We start from the raw sequence: 22,030 nt of genomic DNA on the forward strand, positions 1-22,030 counted from the left end.
GTACGGAAGCCACCCTCTTTTGAGCAAAACATGCTGTTATTGATCTGCTGTACATGCAATACGTAAGCTAGTAAACCTAGGACAACAAAGCTGTCTGTGGTTTGGTCAGCAAGTTACAAGTATTTCTGGAAAAAAATAAAAAATAAAAACACCTGCAGCAGGCCACCAAAAGTACTCTTTCCTGAAAATTCTGAGATAAGGTACATGCATACATCATTCAAAAGAAGAGAAAACAGCTTCTGCAGCATGACTACAGTAGAATAGAATAGTTTAGTCAGAAGAGACCTACAAGGATCAAGTCCAACTGCCTGACCACTGCAGGGCCAACCACAAGTTAAAGTATATTATCAGTGACGTTATTCAAATGTCTCTTGAATACTCCAATCACCTTTAGCAATGAGAGGATAATTCTGTTATCACGAGCAATATAAACATTCCCTGTTATAACTGTGAACAACTCAACATATCTAGAGACACACTGACAGTTAAAAGGATTAAGAAACATCTGAAAACTTCTGATACTCCTACAAATACAGGCTCTACAGACTCTGACAGGTCAGCTAAACAGCTGGAGGTGACGGTATGTGCCACTAAGTACATGCAGAACATCCATCCTGTTCTGCCCTCCTTTCATCTCTTCTCTTTGCATCTACTGACTCCTTTCAATGCAAGCCACAAACTCTCTTACCCTGCACAAAGATTTATCTTCAGTTAAGATATTTTAATGTTTATCCTCCTAACGTCCCTTTAATCAAGTATGCCACACCAGAATCTCTGTCTGCTGATGTATTTCTATAATAATAACCAATTAAGATTCCTCAGGTCTTACCTGTTCCCACTCAGTCTTTTATGCTCTTGCCACCACACTTGGCGATGCTGTTTCAGCAGCATTTGCTCTTTGTTAATTTTTGAAATTTGTTCTGTTTTTTTAATCTGCAGGAAAATAAATACTTATAAGTATTTTCAATAGCTTTATCAAATGCCTTCATATCAAAATTTAACTACAGAATGGTGAACCTAAAGGCTCTTCACACAACTGTTTTTTTCTGAAGAACAATGGGTTGAAATGTAATCAATTTCCATGAAAAAAATTGTTCCACTTCAAATCACAATTAAAATGAAAACTAGAAGAAAATTGAATGTATTTTTCCTTCCTTTTTCTCCTTTTCTTTTCCATCCCTGTTCCCCAGGTGATCGAGGGGAGATTAGTAAGAGAAATAAAAATAAACTCTTACAGGTAGTAAGATGAAAGAGTAAAAATATTTCATTCAAGAAAAATAATTTCAAAAATTGATTACTGAAAACAGAGTGCTTTCCCAAAATCTGTCCATTTAAAGATATTCTGAAATTGTCTGAGGGCTTCACAAAGACATTGCTTCCAACTTCAGTTAATAATAGGAAGACAGAGATAGATGGAGCTACTTCTTAAACTAGAGGAAAAGCCATAAAGGCCGATGGAATAGCAGCCAGATGATTCTGGCCAATCAACAATGAAGGAAGAAGGAAAAGAAGTCTGTGGCTGCCAGAAACTCCTGAGCTAGGCCAGTTTTACTTTATCCTCCTGCCATCATGACTGTTTCCTGCCTCACAGTGACTAATCAGGACAAAGCAGGATTTCAGCTCAGCAAACTTTTGCTCCTCTCCTGCTACTTTTCTTGCTGCCCAGCCACAGCCTACCTCATTACCACCTGACCCCATCCCTCCCCAGTCAACTACTTCTAGTTGCAAAACCCCCCTCCATATCCAGAGGTCCCCATAATTCACCCCCTATTTTTATTTAATTTAATTTTTAATTCCTCCTCCCCAGGCCTTCCTTTTTGCTATATCTTGATACTGCAGAACAGCAGTGAGCAAGGAAAAAAATTGGAAACTCTTGTCCCAGTTCATAACAAGGAGTAAGGAATAAAGATCTCACTCCACGTCTAGCCCAGGAAAGAACCACCATTATGAGACATAACTGCTAATTTTTCATTTGTCTCAGGTGGAAGTAATTCACTCTTAAAAATGCTCAGTCAATGTTCCTGCATAGCGAAAGCTGAACAAAGCCACACACTGCCCCCTCTGCCTTCACACACACAAGAAGGACTGCAAAACCCCTGAAAGGCCACATCTCCACTCCCTCTGCCTGCTGGCTAGGTGACACCAGCAGGCTTCTCAAAGAAGGAAGCTGTAGAGCATTCCCGTACAGCTCTCATCGACAAGTACTTTTCTTCCTTAAGTGGCCAACAATTGATTTGCCATTTGCTTATGTGGTTCCACATCCATGGAGAAGTAACCCAGCACTTCAAAACTTGGATTACCTGAATCAGCAGCAACAACAAAAATAAATAGGTGGGAACACATTTTAATCTCTGTGGAGCTTTTGGCATACATATTTTATTACCTACTCAGTTGGAAAACACTTGAAAAATGGTGAAATACCAAAAGACAAATGATGAAAAATTAGTTTCAAAGGAACAAACCGTTTAGTGAACAGCTGAAGGAGCGCTGAGATGAGCTACAGTCTTCCCACACCTTTGGGTTTGCTATTTAATGAGCTTGTTCACAAAAATATCCCATGTTTCCCCTGTTGAATTTTAGGTAATAGAAGCAATCAGAAGCCCTCCCTCAGAATGGCACAAAATTAAAAAACAAAAATGAAAAAAGAATCCATCAACTCTCCAATCTTTTACGTAAGTGACACTGACAAGCCAGGTAATACATATTCATAGGGGACACACTGGGAAGCACAAATCTCTAAACAGCTCCCTCGAGTTAACAGGACTTTCTAGCTTCTGTTTAGGACCGGTTCTATGCATGGAGGTCTGACATTTGTCAAAGACGCTGTACGACATCCCCACAGCCACAAGATCTCAGAGCTCACAACACCTAGCCTGACTGCCCATCGTGTGCTGGCACGCAGCAGCTGGGCAAGCTTACTGGAGGCGCAGCGCAGCCACGCAGCAGGGGCCAGCCGCAGTCCACAGCTGCTGAGTTCAGCTCAGCTCCAGACGTGAAGCACAAAGACATCGGAACGCCTCCACACCACACCGAGGCCCATCAAGACCCAACAGTTTCGTTGTCATGGCACATGAAGACAAAACTGTTTGTCAAACACGCACTTCTGAGACAAATGAGCTGTGTTTGTACGCTGAACCTAAGCTAATAAACCAGCCCCAAACCAACCTCGCTGGCTGCATCAACAGCCCAGCTAAACTACCATCCCGACAAAAGCATTCCCAGGCAACTGGGAGCCGACATAACAGAGTGAGCGGGTCTCATACAATAATTCTGCTTTGAAATGTGACCCAAAGAAGTGACACCTTGACCAGCAGACTAACATCCTATCTGATTAATGTAAAAATCTTGCTTGAAAACGTACTTTGTCACAATATCATTGTGTCAGTAAAAAATCTATAAAGCTTTGGAAGAACAGAATGTCACTTTTACAAAGTCTCTTTTCAAAGCTGTGGCGTACATTACTGATTTTAGTACGATGTTAAAATAAGAATGGGGAAAATTTTGAAGAAAAAGGAGTAAGAATACATGAATATATTCTCCCTGTACAAATATACTCATTATAATATTTTATTTTATTTTTTTTTAGCAGGGAATACAATGAACAAGAAATCTACAGACACAAAACAACAATCTGCATTCTTGCATTCACTTTCCCAAAGGTAGTTTAAAGCTCAAGAAATTAATGAGTGAATGAACTGATTCATGCGTGAGTGGTTTATCTGCTGACAGTCCTGGCATCAAGTTGTCATATTTCATCTATCTGTTACATAGATGTATATTAACATAAGCAAGTTTGATCAATGCTTTCACTCAAAATACTTGAAGATATACTAACTCCTTTAGGTTTCCTTATGAGGGTATTATTTCCTGTATTATTCAAGTGGTTTTTGTTTGTTTTTGTTTTGTTTTTAGGCACTATAATGATGGTCATATGCAGTATTCAAGAGTTAGCTATATCTTAACCTTTCTAATTTAGTCTTCACATTTTCTCTAATATTTGGTCCTTCTTCTACAAAGGGAGAAGTCTGTCATAACCTGTTTGGTATATGCCTAATGTAAAGATTGTAATGAGGCTGTCTGGAGAACTACCAGTGTTCATCCTGTCCTCCCCCATATTTAAAGGCTGGCCGCATTTTTAATTTACTTGCTCTATTTTACAAATTCTTTTCTTCACATTTTATTCTAATCAACTTGTACATAACTGAAGACTTCAGGTCAATCATTGTCAAAAATGTTTCCTCCCCTGTATCCCCATTCTTAATATACTAAATTACCTTGCTATTTTCAACTTGTATGGTATCACCCACTGTTACATTAATTTATTAAATGTCTCTGAGATCAGACTTACAAAAAATTAGCATGTGAAATTACATCACTGGATGAGTGCTTAGTCTTTAGTACTTAGTCTGGATACTGGATTTGGTACTCAGTCTTCTCTCTAGTTTGATAGCACAAAATTTTGTCTTCAGTTCTACTTATCACCCTGCTTTGTCAACACATTATAAAACATAATTCCTAACAAAAGCAGAGGTAAAGCTTTCATTTAACTTTATTAGTATTAAATAGACTCCCTCTTATTTACTATTTGGGACATACTGCAGCTATTGACACCTTTCTGTCCAGCTCTAAATTTACGTTATGTGGCTATAAAACTCTTTATTTTCTTCTCAAGCTCTACCTCAGCTTGACTTTTGGAAATCTTCATTTCATGTCTATATTTTTGGTTTACTTTCTTTCCAGAGCAATCCCCCTTAATTCCCATAAGTTCTTCATTATCTCCACTATTTTGAGTTGGTTATCTAATGAGTCTGGATGAATTTCCTCCAAGCACTCCAATATGTCTCCTGTCTTTTTGGGAAGCAGATTCCACGTATATCGCATCCCTGATTCCAAGAAATTCCGTAATTCAACATTGAAGTTTCCAAGTCATAGTAACAGTGTTATAAACTTGCATCTTTTTTGCCCATCGTGAACACTGTTAAAACAATTTCTTATTCCTATTCATTGTAAGATTCTTTGAGAGCAGTGAAAAAATTTGATCATTGTACTTAAAAAAAAAAAAAAAAAAAAAAAAGGATATTAGAAATAAAAAGCACGTACCTTTAATTCATTTTTTGCTGATGCCATTTTTTCTATTGCAGCAAGTTCATATAGATGTTTGTAGTCAATGGGTTTACACTTCTGGATGCATAGACTATTTTTCATAGAAGTCACCAGATTTTCTAGTTACCACAAACATTTACAGTCATGTCAAATTTGAGAAATACTCTACGTATGAACCATAAAATGAAAACATTATGCATAGAATTTAGAAACAGTATAATAAAAACATTAACTGTTTCCATAACAAAGATTTGACTTCCTGAATAAAAATTTGAAACAAACATAAGGTGGTAGATGTCATCAAGGTCTCTTCATGCAAGATTAATTCAATGCAAACTTTACATTTATATTACAGGTAATGTGTTGGATGTGTCCTTTATTTTAAAGATATAAATAATGCTATATATCTTGTGTGTATATATTTTTGGGAGTATACACATACATAAATCCATATTAATAAAAAATAGGCTTAGGTAGATATGATTTCAAAATATCTTTTCACAATATTCTGTAACAAAAATTGGCTAAAGCCTAAGATACATTTATATTGGTCAACAAAAATACTTGAACATTTGCCCAAGAACTGTAAGCTAGGATGCTTATGGGGATAAAGAATGAGACTTTTCTTTCCGTCTCTTTTTTAGGTACCTTTAACTGTGAAACTTGCAATTAGATATTATTTTGTTTGTTTGTTTTTCTCCATTCACTAGTAAGCATGTAGTGGCTGGAAGCAATATGTCTAATAAATGGTTTTGCAGAAGGATCCCATATAAAATGCTAAGGTGAGTCCTGCAAAGCTATCTCAAGATCCTCCTTCAAGTCTCTCCTAAGGATTCGCATTTGCCACGTACCTGCAGAAAGCTTGACAAAATTATCCTAAAGTTGATGTCTAATTATGGAAAGATTTTTCGTGTTAAACATCAAAATACTACTGCAGCTTCCATATGCAACAATTAATTGCACAAAACATTACAGAAATAGTTTTATTCTAGCAATCCAAAATAATTACATTTGAACATGATAGCATACATACCTACATCACTAATCCTTTGAGGTGTAAACAACGTTCCATGGTCCGATTCACACATTTTATTTTTTATTTTTTTGATATCTGTTGAGAAGCAAACAGGTATTTTGAGAATAATGTTGAGAATACCAACACTGTGAATGCAATCTAAACATACATACACAATAAATATGCATAGTTTTGCTGAGTCGAGAAGATATCTTGCTGAAAATGTGATTAGACGGAAATTCTCAGACGTTAGACGGAAAAGTTCATCTTTCATTTTAAGGAAGATTTCACTTCTTTGTACTAAAAAAAAAATCTCTTACATTGTTTAGCAGCTGAAAAAAGGAAAACAAAATATTATTTTCGTGATGAATTTGCAATGCTGTCACATAGGAGGTCAATTTCCCTTGTGCTATTCAAAATGTAACTATCATATTCGCCCAAATGTAAGGTAAGCTTTTTTTAGCTGTTCTTTGATTTTTGGAAGTTAAGCCTGAAGAGATCTCTCGTTATAGTTACATACTTTGGTTTATATGTGGATCCCTGTATACTCCCTTTGAAAGTCTCTCCATTAGCACTTGGCAACCCAAGTCAGCTGTTTCTTCAACAGGGGCTTAATTCCTCATGTGCAGCCATGACAGGCAGCATGTATCATGTATTCACAGCATCATGGGATAAACCTGACATTTAAGATGTAATAAGATCTACAACACAGTTAAAAAACAAAACAACATTAACGTCTGAAAAATATACTTTCACTTAAGAAACACATGGGCAACGTCACAGGTCTCACATACAAAAAATACATGCATAAAATAGGTGGCCACAAGGTATTTCCACAGAACTGTACCAACAGCTGAGGAACACCAGAAGTGGAGAGTCGTGTTTGAACGGTCCCCCACAGACCCTCTCTCATTCCCAGCCTGACCTTACCCACGTTTCCTAAACACAAGACTCCATCCACTTAGGCACAGCTTTGGCATTTGTCTAGTCCCACAGCAAGTAGCAACATGGTAAATAGCTGACCTGCAAACTCTGTTCATTTGTGTTTTGTGGAGTTATTTTTCTGCTGTTCTAATGAGTTGAACCTGCTTATCCATACAAATCCCAAGGATGGCCCAGTGCATCAAGAAAAAGGGGAAGAAGAGCAGCAGAAGCAACTGAAAGAGAACGACTGGCAAAAAGCAATTGGTTTCAGTCAAGCCAAACTGCAAGACTGCAACCAAAGATAGTTAGTATCATATGTTCCTGTGAGCTGTATTTCCTCCTGACAGCATTCTGCATTGCAGGATCATCAAAAACAGCCAAAGTGTCGAAATCTGATCTAGATGGACAAGTTTAATTGAAGAAAGTTCTATTATTACTGCAAGCAAATGGTAAAGCGTAGCTGAAACAGTCTGTCATTCCAGTGGCTCAAAGCCAGCGTTTGATATTTGATCTGTACATGTTTAGTTAACAATGCAAGTTAAAAAGCAAAGAGAAATCATGACCACCAGGTTCTGTATATTGAATATTCACTGACCCCACCAAGTAGAAAATAATGAACTCACTGATGAAGTGTGGCATTTCTCAACGCTTCTTGATTCAAATTCAATGTTATTGAACACTATCCCTTGCACTAAGCCAAAATTATCGGTCAAAATGCCATCTGTCTTCACCCAAGTGTGACCATTCACCAACAACAATGGAACCTTTCTGAATTTGTTCTGAAAGAAAGTGATGGTATCAGCTGGTCAGAAGCTACACTGAAAGACATCCGATCACACAGGCTGGAATTAAAGACAGTTAAAAGGAAGCAAATACGAAAATACATTTGGGAGTTTGCTTCCCTTTTGAATGATTAATGTGTCCTTTACAATCCAGTAGTCAACTGCAAATAAATTTACAATTCTACCCCAAAGTCTACACACTGCTCGAAAAAAGAAAGCAAATAAAATGAGTTGGCACATGTGTTTTGTTGATCTGATTTTCCCTCCTTAAAGCAATTATTTGGTTTTAACTTGTAACAATGTAACATTGCCAAATTCATCCAGATAAATGAGGTAGTTCTCCACAGGAGAAGCAACTTTGTTGGCCTATTTGTCATGATAATATTTTATCTCTACACCAACTTACCTACATAAAATTCTATCTGCATATATGCTTTTGCATATGTACATATGTTGGAATTGATTTTTTTAAATTCACATTTGCGCTATCTGTAAATCCTCCAGGTAAAGATATAAAGAACACAGTAACATATGGGAGTTGCACCTTAATGGTTTCAAGATGCACAACGACATTTTAAATGGTGCTTCCTTACCCTCCACACAAATATATTGTTCTGCTGCTCCTTTGAAAGGACATGCACAGGCTCATCTTTATTTCTTGGAATAAATATAACTGGAACAAGAAATGCTCAACCACTAACACACGAATCTTTAAGCTATAGGCAGATCAATTCAAAAAGGCATTTCACTGAGGTTGTTTACAAATCTGTATATTATGACACTGGAAGTACAAAATTAAACATAATTCCTTAGATTTCCAGTCTCCAATATTTCCTTCCTGGTAGGAGGAGCAAGTAGACATCACATCATTGTCATGAAGTTTTGTAATTTTTAAGAGGGAACAGGGGGACCTAATTAAAAAAAAAAAAAAAAAAAAAAAAAAGTGAAACCCTGGCATAATTTATTGTGAAATTCTGTAATGTTCAGCATTTTCTGTAAACTCCAGCAGTTATGTGACACACCATCTTCCACTGAATTTATGGCTGCTAAAGCTGAACAGGAAAACTTAAAACAATGAGCTCAATAGTTACAAGATGCATAAGAAAACTTTTTTTTTACTCTTTTTTTTAATGCTTTCAGTGTCAATCACAAAACAAAAACATTTTTTCTTTGCTTAATTTTACTGGTCATTTTAAGAAGAAACTAACCACATACCTGACTTTAGAAAAAAAAGGAAAAGCATCAAGATATACTGAAATTCTTTATTTTAAACCTAGTATTCCTGCTTTGATTGATCAGTCTAAAACAGACTTTCATACGCTTCTCTCTCAGCAAGATCATAAGTCATCATAATTCCTAGCCTCATTCATGAAGATACTAATACTCAACAGTGCCTTGATATTACTATAACCCTACATATATTGATACTGGTATAACAGCGAGGAGTAACTGCCCCATGTCTCCTCTAATACCATCAGACAGACACTATATTTGCATAAAACCAAGAAAAAAAGGGTGAGTGTGAACGCAAGGATTCTGTAGGAGTATGACCATTGTCGGGCAGAGCCACTTGACCTCCGCAGATCAGCAGCATGATTTTAAAGCAATGGCAAGCTGTTTAAAACAACAGCAACATTTAAAAGAACAGCAAGTTCTCTTCAGAGATTTGGCATGCTGTGGCTAATATTTACACGGCAGTGTCGATTTCCTTAAGCACAGGTATCAGCAAGGATACTATATTCAGAGATTCTGCAAACAGAAATAAATCTGCATTAGACCTGAAACAGATTGTCTGCAGTGCTTTGTGGAACCATTCTGACTTTTTAGATTTGTAATAGCCCAGTCACAGCAGCAGCTTTGACCAAGTTGCCAGAATCCCTCAAACTAAAAGCAGAAAATTGTATCTACAAAGGGAAACACAGCATGGGATAGTTTTAACTACAGACTGAGACATCAAAGTTCCTTAAAATGTCAAAATGAAAGATTTGTAACAAAGCAAGACAGCTTTTCTTTGCCTGCTAGCTCTTGCAGTCCTTGGCATCCAATTTCTCAGTGCTTAAGTCAGAGAGGGAACTCAATGCTACATAAAAGAACAGAGGTACCAAATAAACAACCGACCCCAAGGGATTCCCTGACTTGGCTCTTTTCACAGGGTTAGTCCTTATAAAGAGCATTTATTTAAGCCTCCGTCAGCAGTTTTACTGTCTGCAATCATCAGTATTACAGGGGAGCTACTTTCTATTGATCTGGGCAAGCTGCTATCAGGCAGCATTCTTACAGCATGCGGTGTCGCGTCCTGTCGCATCAGTAGTCCGAGGAAATCCCTGCTGATCTCCATTGCCACAGCCGAGTGAAAAGAACTGTGATTCAGCAATTTCAGAGAACAAAATCTACTTCCATTTTTCATTCTTACAAGCATAAGCCACGGACAATCATACGTAGCAGAAACGTTTTCTACTTTCCCTGCATTTCCACTCTAGTTCACAAAAGCAATGCAAGTATTCAAGGGGACATTTTGCTTTTTAACAAGTGCTGCTGGATTTTGTGTTTCAGTACATCTGACAGTGCTGTTAAGCGTGCTTCTTCCTTTGCTCTTGAGGTGACAATCAGATTTTTTGTTTTTAATATTTAACCTTAAAAGAGTAGTTGCCTCTATGATAATGTCTTCATGAAATTCTGAGATCTGTTAGTATTTTGTCTAGTTGGAGTCTGTGTTTAAAAGGGAACGGAAATCAATTCAGAGTAAGGCTTGGTATATTTTCATCATAATAACAGCTTTACCAACAATGAATTATTTGCAGTTTTTAAAGATAACAAATGTATTTCCTATCTGTGGGTTAATTCTCAGGGTGCTTGCTCCACCTCTACCCTGCAAGCCTCCTATAAGTTTCAGTTCAACTTTTGCACTGAATAAACATTACAGATTACCCATACTTTACATTTCATGGTGAAAGTGATTAATTCTAGAGGTTTGCTTGAACAGAGATAATGAGTTAGAGCTAATGAGTAAAGTATTTATTTTGTCTGAAAAACAGGTAAAAAAGAGGCAATCTAAAAAATTTAAAGAGTAAGTCTCAATTTCAGTAAGAGTTCAGTGCCTTAAAAATCTTCACCTTCACCAATTACGACAGAATAACTAATTCACGTGCTTCTTTTCTGAAGTACAATTATTCAATAATTAGTACTCCTTGAAACAAGAGTAACTTCACTTTGCTGCAAGCTTTCTTCCTTTAATACTCAGAGTGCATTTTCATTTTGGGAATAGGTTTGTTTCTGTGGGATTTTTCATCAACCGGATTATTAACATCCATAAAATGCAGCTTGGATCAAGCACACTATCCAGGAACTTGGTTAATCTATTTACTATCTGTGACCAGAAAAAATAAGAACAGATTCAATAAGGTTGACACCTTACCATGTAAAATTAGCTGCTGTTCAGAATAGAGCTACAAGGAAATTTGGGTACCATTCACAAACGAGGAAAGAAGCTTCCCTTCCTTTAAACATTGCATCCCAGTGGTGAGGGATAAAAAGGCAGAAAGGAGGAAGGAAACTAAGGTTTCTAATGCATTTTCTGAAGAGTCTCCTAAGCGCCGAGACAGAAGGATTCCCACATATCCATACACATTAAGGAATAATGTTTTCTCTGAATGTTTTGGAGTGCTGCTTACTGCTCACACCAAACATCCTAAACTAAAATGAGATATATCGTGAGCATTTAATGCAAAACACTTCATCCAATAACTTCAACTTCAAAAAGAAGAAAAAAAAAATTAATCTGCCTTTCTCAGCTCTGCCCTGGGTCGGTGATGAAACAAAACAAGAAAAACTCCAGAAGTACTCCGGGACAGCAGCACTAGGAGGCACTGACAGGTAGGGCACGCTGTGCTAGCAAACCGATCCTGAGTGGTACCTACAAAATGGTGAATGCTTTCACAGAAAGCACGTCACGTAACAATGTCTTTGTGGGAACACGTGCGGGTGTCCGTACAGCACTGTCTGGTGACCACATCACTGGATCCCATGGAGCTGGCCAGCCCAGGGTGCCGCGCTCCCACACCACAGAAGGGTGTGAGCTCGACCCCAAGCTAGCCGTCGGCACAAGCCAAGGCCTTCCTCTGCTCGGTCTGTAATCTGCAACGTGCTCCGAAGCCTACAGTCAAGGGCAAGCTTGTCTCCAAATACCTTCGATGCAATGAAGTGCAGATTTGTTTTCAAGATCATGCAAGGACGGGCTGAAAGCAGAGCAGCAGAGGTGCCCGAGCACTGCCTGGATCACAGATGGCTGAGGTCGGCAGGGACCCCTGGGCCCACCTGGCCCAGCCAGGCACAAGCAGGGACACCCAGAGCAGGGTGCTCAGGAGCACATCCAGGAGGCTTTTGGAGATCTCCAAGAAGGGAGATTGCACGTCCCCCCGGGCAGCCGTGCCAGTGCTCTGCCACCTGCACAGCAAAGAGGTGCCCTAAGTAGACATGGAGCTACGCCCTGTCGAGGTGCAAGCGAAAGGACGGGTCAGGAGTCACGAGCATTGGCCAAGTCAGATTATGTTCTCAAAGTGTCTCACGGATGCCAAACTTCTCCTAACAAAAGGAACTACGTCCTTTTTGAAAACTAACAATGGACAGTAGTAACGCTAGCAGCAGCATGGCTACCCCTCCGGTTTTATTTATCCCTTAGACCAATTGCCAATATCTCTTCTCTCTACTGAGATGTTTCTGTTGAACAAAACTTCACATACTTGCCTCGGCTTCCGTTCCTTTGGGAAGAAACAAGGATAGCATGTCTGAGGGAACAGAATTTATGCAAAAAAACAACCAACCAAAAAAAAGCAACCAATCAAAAAAAAACATAATGCTGGTGATTTTTCTGTAATTTTACTGTGTTTGATTAAATAAGAGCTTATTCTCTTGCAACCTATCCATTCCTCTCTTCTGTAATGATGTCATACAGTTGTATTTGATCTCAGACTTTCAACAGAAATTACTTTCTGGTATCACAAATTCAATGTTATGACCACTAAAACTGCAAATGAACATATTAAAATTATTTCAGAAAGGGCAGGATCTGTTTAAACCTGTATTTAATCTTTAGTAACTAGAAAATATACCAAGGAAAATGATAAAAGCAGTGCAAGTTACATTTATTTCTGCTTTAATGCAGATACATCTAAAAACCTCTTCAATGTTATAAAAGTTCATCTAAGCTTGAATTCAGACGCCCTGCTTCCAGGCTTTGTTCTAACTTCAATACAGCCTCTAGGCTGGAAGCCTTGATGCGTCTTAGAAACAAAAAGTACAAAAGATGAAAGAGACATTGAAAAGAAGCCATCAGTACACAGAAAACTGTTCCCCAAGCCTGCTAAATCAGCCATGTCTACAACCAGCCATGACTAAACCTTTTAGTAACAGTATAAAGCACAGGGTTTACCAATACTCCGTTTCTGTTCTGGCTGATAATTTAGTATTTCACTACAATTCAGAACTCTCCAAGAGAATATGAATATGTCCTCTAAGAGAGGGATTATGCCTCTAATTCAGCTGAACACTTAAGCACATTCTTATCGTAATGCAAATACTTCCTTGTACCTAAAGTACATGACTTAAGCATATTTTTAAATATGGGAATAGCAAGCATTAAGACAAGATCCTGCTCTCTTTCATTTAAATAGAAATTAAACTCCACAAATGTTAGTCAGCACTTCTGGAGCAAGCAAAGCCTGCACATGCTGCTATTTGTGATGATTCATACTCAGCTAAGGTCCCAATTCCACAAGCATGAATACTCCCAGAGAATTTAACCATTAACTTTAAAGAAACCGAGATTTCACCACCTCTATTCAACGTGCCATTTGCACACAGAACTCTTTGCAGGTTCAGACCATGAATGTCGATTTTTCTTATCAGCTAAACTGCTAATAATCAGAAGAAAAGCAAAATTATTGTGGGGCTGGCATTTCCTGATCTGCACATGTTACTTAAAACATTTTAAGCAGGTTTTAAATCAGTCATGTTATTAAATTTAACAGTCAGTAATAAGAAGCCATATCAACTTGACACAAAACACAATTTAACAGCATAGTCAATAACATTTTAATAGGTACACATTTTGTGTGAATGACGGCTGCTTCACTTTGCAACAACAGGTATTAGTCAATTACCGGTCAGCATACACAGTTAAAAATAAGACCCAGAAACGAACCGCTGACTTCATTTAAAACTTTGGGAGTTGATGGGAACTGCGACTATGGGCTAGCACAGATGTTTCCTTACAAATTCAGGAAAAAAAAAAAAAAAAAAAAAAAAAGGTCCCTTAATTTCAGTGCTCTCTCTTTCAAATGTCTGGTGATCTCTTAAAATTTGGAAAAACACCTCCACATTGCTTGGCTTCTGCATGTTTCCATTCAAAGGTGAGGAATATTAACATGCAGGTATTTGAACTCTCTGATCCCAATTATTGTTAGGGAAAAAAGGCAGAGAATCACTCTTATTGTACAGGATGGAATAAAAACCAAAAATAACCAGCTTTATCCTTAAATCAGACCCATTCTCTTCTGCTAGTTGAACTAACTACCTGAAAACGGCACCCATTCACAACGTTTAAGCCTTAAAGATCTTGCAGTAGTCGATCCCTTCCCAGAAAAAAAAAGCACACAGGATAATGCTTTTATCATTCAGTGTCAAAACAGTCACTAGAGAAGTCCCGGAGCTTGACTATCATTCAAATCATCATTCCCTAACGAAAGAATTATGGATCTGTATGAAACTGACAAAGAGGACCGTGTCTCTTCTGGGAATGTACAGTTCTAATACTTGCCTATGATATAATCCCATTGCTTCCTCATTAAGTAAAACAGAGCAGAACAGAAAGATCAATTTGACCAACGTTTAAAGCAAGCAGCCTGTTGGAACGCTCTGTGACATTGTAAGACAAAAACAAACAAAAAAGTTTGTCAGCTTTTTGAATATCCACACTACTATTTCCCTTTCATTTCTTGGACTATTTTAAGTAATAAATCCAAGATAAAATAAAGAACACTTCATGGGATGGGGGGGGAAGAAGGAGACAACAACAACCATGTAAGAGGAAGTCAGATTTGTAAAAGTTGACAAGGGACACAGGAAGGGTAGGAAATGAAGTCATGTGTGCCTGCCAGGTAGCTCGCACCCAAGCGCACCAGGTGGCATTTTGCAATGTTGTTTTGTTGTTTAACACATACAGTCCACCCGCGCTGACCAAGCGCATCAAGCCAGCCAGCTGCAGACAGCACGCCTGTCCATTTCAAAGCTTCAATGAAAGTGGATTACCTCCATGCATAATGTTAAAAGTGTTAAAAATTAAACCATGTGCTTTGACATGTTTAAAGACTTATTGGAAGATGCGAGTTTATCCATTATAGCAGCCTACACGGTTGTCCATTATTCAAGGAACAGTACAGTAAAGGTACAGTAGAACTGACCTGACTCACAAAGCATGTCTGCTTATTCACTACCTGCGTTGGAAAGTAGGGTATTTGCAATGGCGCAGCGAACAGCTCACCACTCTACAGCTCTGGCATTCTTCACATGAAACATGCAAATCTGCATTACTCATTTAGCACAACAGAAGTAGAGACACTGTAATAGAAAACTGTCATCATCACTCCCAGCACTACAACACAGTGTCTTGGCACCGCCTGACACCTTTTTTCTATTAATGAAAAATAAAGTCAAAGCAGCATTTGAGGCACTATAAAGAGACAGAAATTAGTGAAACAAAATATTGCAATTTCATTATCTCTTAAGACCCATCGGTTTTGGAAACAAGCATTTCAGCCACCCACACGAAACTGATATAGTCTTATTTTTGTCTTAAGCCAGAAAACATTTGAGTCATAGGAACAAAGATGTGAAATAGTACAGAGAACTTCAAAGAAAAAGTAACCTTCCTGCTTCAGATTTCTTTGCTTAAGAGCACTAACAAAATTATGCTCCTTGTCCAAAGTTTAACCTGCCTTCTAAGAGCTAAAATGAAGAAAATAAACCCTTTGTGCTTTTACGCAACCAGAACACTTAACTTTGTGATTAAAAAAAATATAAGAAATAATCACCTTGATAACTTAGTAAAACGCACTCCAACAGTTGGCTCCCAGAGCTGGGCAAGGCACAGCACTTCAAATTGAACCTGTATGAAAACATTGAAGTTTTCAATTTCCACCATTTGAAAGACATTTCAAAACAAAGTCATATTATCCATACAGGTCATTCCAAAGTACGCAAGAAAAAAAAAATCTGTTTGCACATAAAAATCTTGGTGCCATTCTTCTTCCCATGCACTTAGATTTTCTCTTAAAGACTGCTCTGCAAGATAACAATCATTCTAGTTTGGATCCAGGAGATCAAGCTGCATGTGTAACTGAAACACACCAAAATCAGCGTTTTGTAAAATGTGGATCAGTATTATATGCTCTTGATACTACACGATTACACGAGAAGCAGTAAATCATATTTCTAAGAGAGCTAGCATACACCAAACGTAGCAGAACAGCGTGTCCTGTAAGTACCATCACATTTACTAAGCCATCAGATACTAAAATAAATCAATACCAACTAATAGCAGAAGTTCAGCAGAAGACAGCTGAAGTAGCACCAAGTATGCAGAAATCATCAATTCACTCAGGAAAAAAATTACTGAAGACTGGATTTAAAAATTCTGTGCAAAGTATCTGGAGTGCTGTGATTAATTCACAGCACCACTGATCATCAGGAAAACAACCAATGTGATTTTGTTTCCAGTGCTGCAACACGAACAGTTAGAAAGACACTATTTTCAGTCATGACAGTTTTATTTTCATTAACTACCTAAAGCCCAAATTGTCGCGAAGGAAACAGGAGTCCAATTCTTTGTTTTATGGAACGAAACAGGTGATTTTAAGTTGTCCTCACCTTTTGCCACCTGCTCCTGTCCTTGCTCTTGCCTTCTGTGGAGTATTTAAATTTAAGAATTTCCACCCACTCCATTTTCATGCTAGCTTTGTTACTGCTATTTATAATTAAAAATAAAAATAAAAAATGGAAAAGTTCACTGACCCGCTGCTGGAGTCTTCCTCCCCACAGCTCTGCTGACAGACCAATCTGTGTAAACATTTCTTAAATGGCTTCAGGTAGAAGCCAACTGGCTTAGTTCAAACAGCGAGTATAAGGGTACAGCAAGAACATAAGGTGTTTGATTAAGTCCCACTCCTCCTTAGGCAGAGATACTTTTTCTTGTTGTACGCTAACAGAAACCACAGCTCTCTCAGCTGTGATGATTCACACATTTATGGTCATACTCACAAGCAGTTCAGCAGCAGCCCTCTCCATGTTTAACAGTGTCCTTCACAAACCAAGCTGAAGGTGAAGACACACAAACAGGGCTAAGAGCCAGTGGGGTGAGGAGGGCGAGGAAGCAGGACCTTGCAAATTAGAGCTGGCACCACAGATGGCATCACCTTACCTGTACCTAGCCTAGCACATTTTTGCCTGACACTAGGATAAAGTAGATTACAGTTTGGTAAATTTCTCAACATTTTTTCCAGGCCACAAATACAGCCTAGTTCTATCTTGACCAGCTTGAGAATCCTTGCAGTCAGCAGGAACTGCAAAGTATCTTTGCAGGCCTTCACCAGTGCCCAGTGTGGGCAGACATTGGTAACTCAGCTCTCCAGAGTTGTTGGTTTTCTGTTTTTCCTTAACAGGTTGCTAGTTTCCACAGAAATTACTTACAAGCTCAGGACATGAAAATACAGAGAACAGAGTGGCTACTAATCATTTCCTTTACAAGACACCTCCCCAGCTTCTCCTCGCCCCCCCTGGCCGCACCTTCTGTTGGCTGTGGCTGAGCTGCTGCGCTGTCACGGGCTGCCCTGACTTCCAGGTGCGTGTGCAATGAAGCCTGGTCCCCCCAGCTATGAAGCCTGGTCCCCCAGCTCCAGCAGCAAAGCTTACATGAGGACTTCCCTTCACCAGGCACTTCTCCCCGCTGCCCACTGCTCCCCGGCTGTGCCATCAGAACCACCGACGGAGCTGGGTCGGTATGTTCATACAGGAGTCTTTCGTCTTGCCGAGGAAAGGTTACTTTTCCTAAATCTGAATCATCTCGGCAACTGCGTTTATACTGTGGTCCAGCCCACTGGTGTTCCTCACACCTCGCTTTGCTGAAAGAGGTGCCCAGGGCTGAACATCCCGCATCACGGCCAAAGGGCAGGTCCCCATTCCCTCTGCATATGGCTGCATGCAGATATCGCAGTGCGGGCATTAAAGGCAAGAACAGCGAGCTGGTCAGGAAATTGAAAAAAAACACCGATGTTGTGGAGACGTTTCTGGGAAAACTGGATCAATTTTGTATGCTAGCTCACTGAATAGTTGCACAGTCTTGTCTGCTGGCACAAGGAATCATGACAGAGTAGCATTGTCCCTTTCCCCTGCAGCCAGACCGACGGGGCTGTGCACTGAGCAGCCTGGTGATTGTGCTGAGCACTTTGAAGCACCAGGTATGAACATTTGATTCTAGATTCTGCAAAGCCATGAAAGAGGAAAAAAGGGTAGAAATGCAAATAAACCAGTAGCATCCAAACAGTTTTCCCCATTTTTTAAAATTTATTTTTAAACACAAAGGGTGAAATCTTTACTGATGATAGAGCAATAATTTTATATGCCACCATCTGAAACAGTATTTTTGTAAAAACTCTCACTGAAACAGCAAAATGCCACTCCACTACTTCAGAAATACATCTTCTATTAGCTGCCACACTTCAATAACAAAAAAGCATGGGAACATTTACTGCTTTTTAAACCAAATGAAATTACAGTTTACAAATTACCCAAAGTCAATTGTATCATGATTGACTAAGTTGCTGTGACATCAACACAATGGCTTGCAGTAACTTTTGAAATCAAATTGTAGGTTTTAATGATGGGGGGGGAAAACCCACACATCTAAATGATTTCCCTTGTGAATGCTAAACAGCTGCTCATTTGTTCAGTTAGCCTGCCGTGAGCATTACTCTCTCCTCCAATTATTTTCTTCCAAACAAACCTTTGTAATTTCAGCATCTGTAAGAGATTAGAGATAAACAGGTTCCAGGAAAAAAAAAAAAAAAAAAAAAGGACAAAGACAACACTGTTTTTGTGAGTGATATTATGTTTATAATCCCACATTTCTAAGGAGCAAGCCTTCTGTGTGAACAATTTCCACTTTTTAACCACAGACCCACAGACACAGTTCCTGTGTGGTTACATCAAATGAGAAAACCCAGGCAATCTTGCAAACAGTGAAACAATCACTAAAATTAAAGATTGTCACAACAGTCCTTCTGCAAGGACTGAACATCTGCAGAATAAAAAAACCTTCAAGTTGGATTAAGCTCGGGATAGATTAAATGAAGCAGAAAAACATATTGACGACTTGGAAGACTGGAGGAGCACATAAGCAGCAAACTAAGCAGCAAATACCCGTTAACTAAGCAGCATGTCTAAAAATCTGGAAAAAGTACAATCGTTTTAAGAGATCAGATTTAAGGCTCAGGAAAAAAAAAAAGAAAAAAAAAAGAAAAAAAATGAGATTCAGAAGGAAAAGATGCCATTAGACTCTTTATAAGATTTGCAAACATAATGGAATCAGTGCCTTCTAGATGACACTAAGAATGAAAAGAAAGAGATATCTTACTTTCAAGTCACATTCTGGAGAAGATGAATAAAGAGAAACAGTACTTGTTTGTTGTTGATCCCAAAATTGATATAAGAGTTTAAACAAGTGTTTGACAAAGCCTACTATTAGCTAATGGAATAAGAAATCAGAAGAATCAGCACACTATGCAGCTCTTTGTGTTGGCAAGATGAAGCAGGGTGCCTTTCCACAACACATTTTGTCCCTACTGGGCTTGGGACAGTAACAAATGGGTGGGGATTGATGACCTGTGATACACAGCAGTCAAGTTAAATAATGTACTGGCTACTCTGGGTGCCAAAACAAATAAGAAAAGCTATGACTGTATGACTAATACCAGTTAGAATGAAATTGCTGTTCTTCACCGATAGTCATTTAATGTATTTGCAAATCTAACAGGACCTCAAGATATTACTTTTTAATTCTCCATACTTCTATCGTGCCAAAACAAACTGGCTCGAGATCACTTTCTCATTCTTACCATTATTTGTTGCTTCCTCCCATCTTGCCCCAGTCGCTGACTCTAAAACACTGAGAGAACTTGCAGTGCATTGGCTCTGCGGGGACGCAGGGTGCGTGGAACGGCCTGTTCCAAACAACGCTGATGGTTGCAGCTGTCCACCTGGAGCCACCCAGAAGCTGAAAGGCCAAGAGATGGCATTACGCCACTTTTCATAGCCTGCCAGTGGACTGTGCCTTCTGTATTCACAATAATGCTCAGAAATGGCTCAGTTTGCCAGGGGAGGCCAGTATGTTTCTTTGTTTTCTACAAGCTGTTATGTGCAGAAGCTAGGTCAACATAGCAACATCCAAATTATAGGTTAAAACCAGTTTAGACTGATCAGAAGATGATTTAATGAATCCAGTACACCTCTGGTAGAGGCAGCCTCGTGTCTAATAATGCAAGTCATTGCTCTCACAGGTTCTGTGCTTTCTCCTCCCTTTATTCTAGGTCCATTTCTTCTGACCTCACATTTTGCATTTCCTGTTCTCTTGCTCTCCCCTCTCCTTTGACCCTTCCCCTTAGCGCTTGGCGCTTGCCTTATTTCACTCTTGTTCTTCGTTGTTTTATTACATTTTGCCTGTTATTCCTTTGGACTCCTGCTCCCCATTCCTAGAGGAAGGTGACTGTTCTGGCTTGGTAACATTTTATATTGATTTAACACAACGTGAATAACGACACTTTGCAGGGCAGCAGGGAATCAAGACTTCTGTTTACATATGCCAAGTGTTCTCCATTTGGCACGTGACCCTACTTTAGTGGTACCTGCAGCATGAGCCCACACAAATGACAACCAATGTTACAGGGACTAAGAGCTACACCAAACACCTACATAGTTTCCAGGGACAGCAGGTTACATTTCAGATGGGAAACCAAGGGAGATTATAAATTATGCGTTACTTCCACACGCAGCTAACCCCCTGCTTTTCACCTGCGGCTCCCTCCGAGCAGGGGGTAAGGGCACTGCCCCACGCGCAGCACCTGCACGGAGATATCCGCACCCGAGCTGCCAGCGGCCCTGTGCCAACACGAAATCGCGTGCATCCCACCCCGCTCTGCAGCCGAGAAGAACAGAGCTGGGCTAGGAAGAGCCAGCAGTGAAAATGCCCTGAATCCGCTGAAACGGTTATTTTATTTTGTTTTTTTTGCGAGATCCCAGCACGGTCCCCGTCACCTCTGCAGGGCGAGCGCTGAACAAGGCAGCCCCTCACACCAGGGCAGCCATCCGCGGGGCGCACCCCAAACCCGTCGGCCTGCCGGAGAGCACGCGGAGTCCCCAAGGCACTGGGCAAGCACCGGGAGGGGTTAAGGCAAGGCGAGACGGAGCAACGCGCGGGGAAGGCCGCTGGGAACAGCCGGCAGCGCTCTGCCCGGGCTTCCCTCCGCCGTTACCCGGGAACCGCCGTGCCCGCCGGCAGCGCTGGCGCCGCGCGACGCGAGGCGGCCCAGGGGGCTCCGGCCCCGGCAACCCTCCGGGACCGCCCCCGGTGCTCGGTGCTCGGTGCTCGGTGCTCGGCCGTACCCCGCAGCCCCCGCCCGCCGCCCCGCTCCCGGCCCTCAGCGGCGACCCCGCCCACCCGCGGACTGCCCCGCCGGCCGCCTTCTCCCCGCGGGCACGGCGGAGGCCATTTTGCAGCGGGGGACTGCGGCGGCTCGGGGCGCGGGCACTTACCGGCTCGAGGCCGCGGGGGCTCCCGGGCAGCGGCCCGGGCCTCAGCGAACCCCCGCCGGCAGCGCCCGGCGCGGCGCGGCCCGACCCGCCCCTCGCTCCCGCGCCCGCCTCACGGCATCGGTAACCACGGCAACCTCCGCTCCCGCCGCCACTGGCGGGCTCACGGCTCGGCGGCTGCCAATGGGACGCCGCCGTTCGCCGCGCGGGGCCAATGGGCGCGGCGTGACGCGGCCCGAGGGGCGGGGCGAGGCCAGGCGGAGCGGGCGGCGGCGGCGACGCCGGCGCCACCAGCAGCAGCACGGCTCCGCCGCTCCGCCGCCGCCATGGGCACCCCGGGGTAGGGCCCGCC

The 22,030-nt window shown here is 40.7% G+C and overlaps 1 protein-coding gene across 8 annotated transcripts in view; it reads right to left on the minus strand.

The window, feature by feature from the left end:
- Positions 1 to 21,756, minus strand: part of CCDC148 (coiled-coil domain containing 148) — a 64,587-nt gene extending 42,831 nt beyond the window's left edge. Inside the window, exons 1-4 of one of the 8 annotated variants that reach the window (XM_035331844.1) lie at positions 21,682 to 21,756; positions 6,137 to 6,214; positions 5,101 to 5,222; positions 830 to 933 (exon numbers count right to left, since the gene is read on the minus strand). In XM_035331844.1, coding sequence (XP_035187735.1) covers positions 830 to 933; positions 5,101 to 5,222; positions 6,137 to 6,191 — 281 coding nt within the window. In that variant the 5' untranslated portion in view covers positions 6,192 to 6,214; positions 21,682 to 21,756. Of the gene's footprint in view, positions 1 to 829; positions 934 to 5,100; positions 5,223 to 6,136; positions 6,215 to 6,291; positions 6,400 to 6,638; positions 6,777 to 9,351; positions 9,434 to 14,395; positions 14,671 to 15,911; positions 15,986 to 19,988; positions 20,645 to 21,681 lie in introns of those variants that run through there. The other 7 variants (XM_035331841.1, XM_035331845.1, XM_035331838.1 and 4 more) reach the window with 7 other exon arrangements.
- Between the last annotated feature and the right edge of the window lie 274 nt (positions 21,757 to 22,030).

This window comes from Oxyura jamaicensis, chromosome 7, assembly GCF_011077185.1.
Source record: "Oxyura jamaicensis isolate SHBP4307 breed ruddy duck chromosome 7, BPBGC_Ojam_1.0, whole genome shotgun sequence".
Taxonomy (NCBI): Eukaryota; Metazoa; Chordata; class Aves; order Anseriformes; family Anatidae; genus Oxyura; species Oxyura jamaicensis.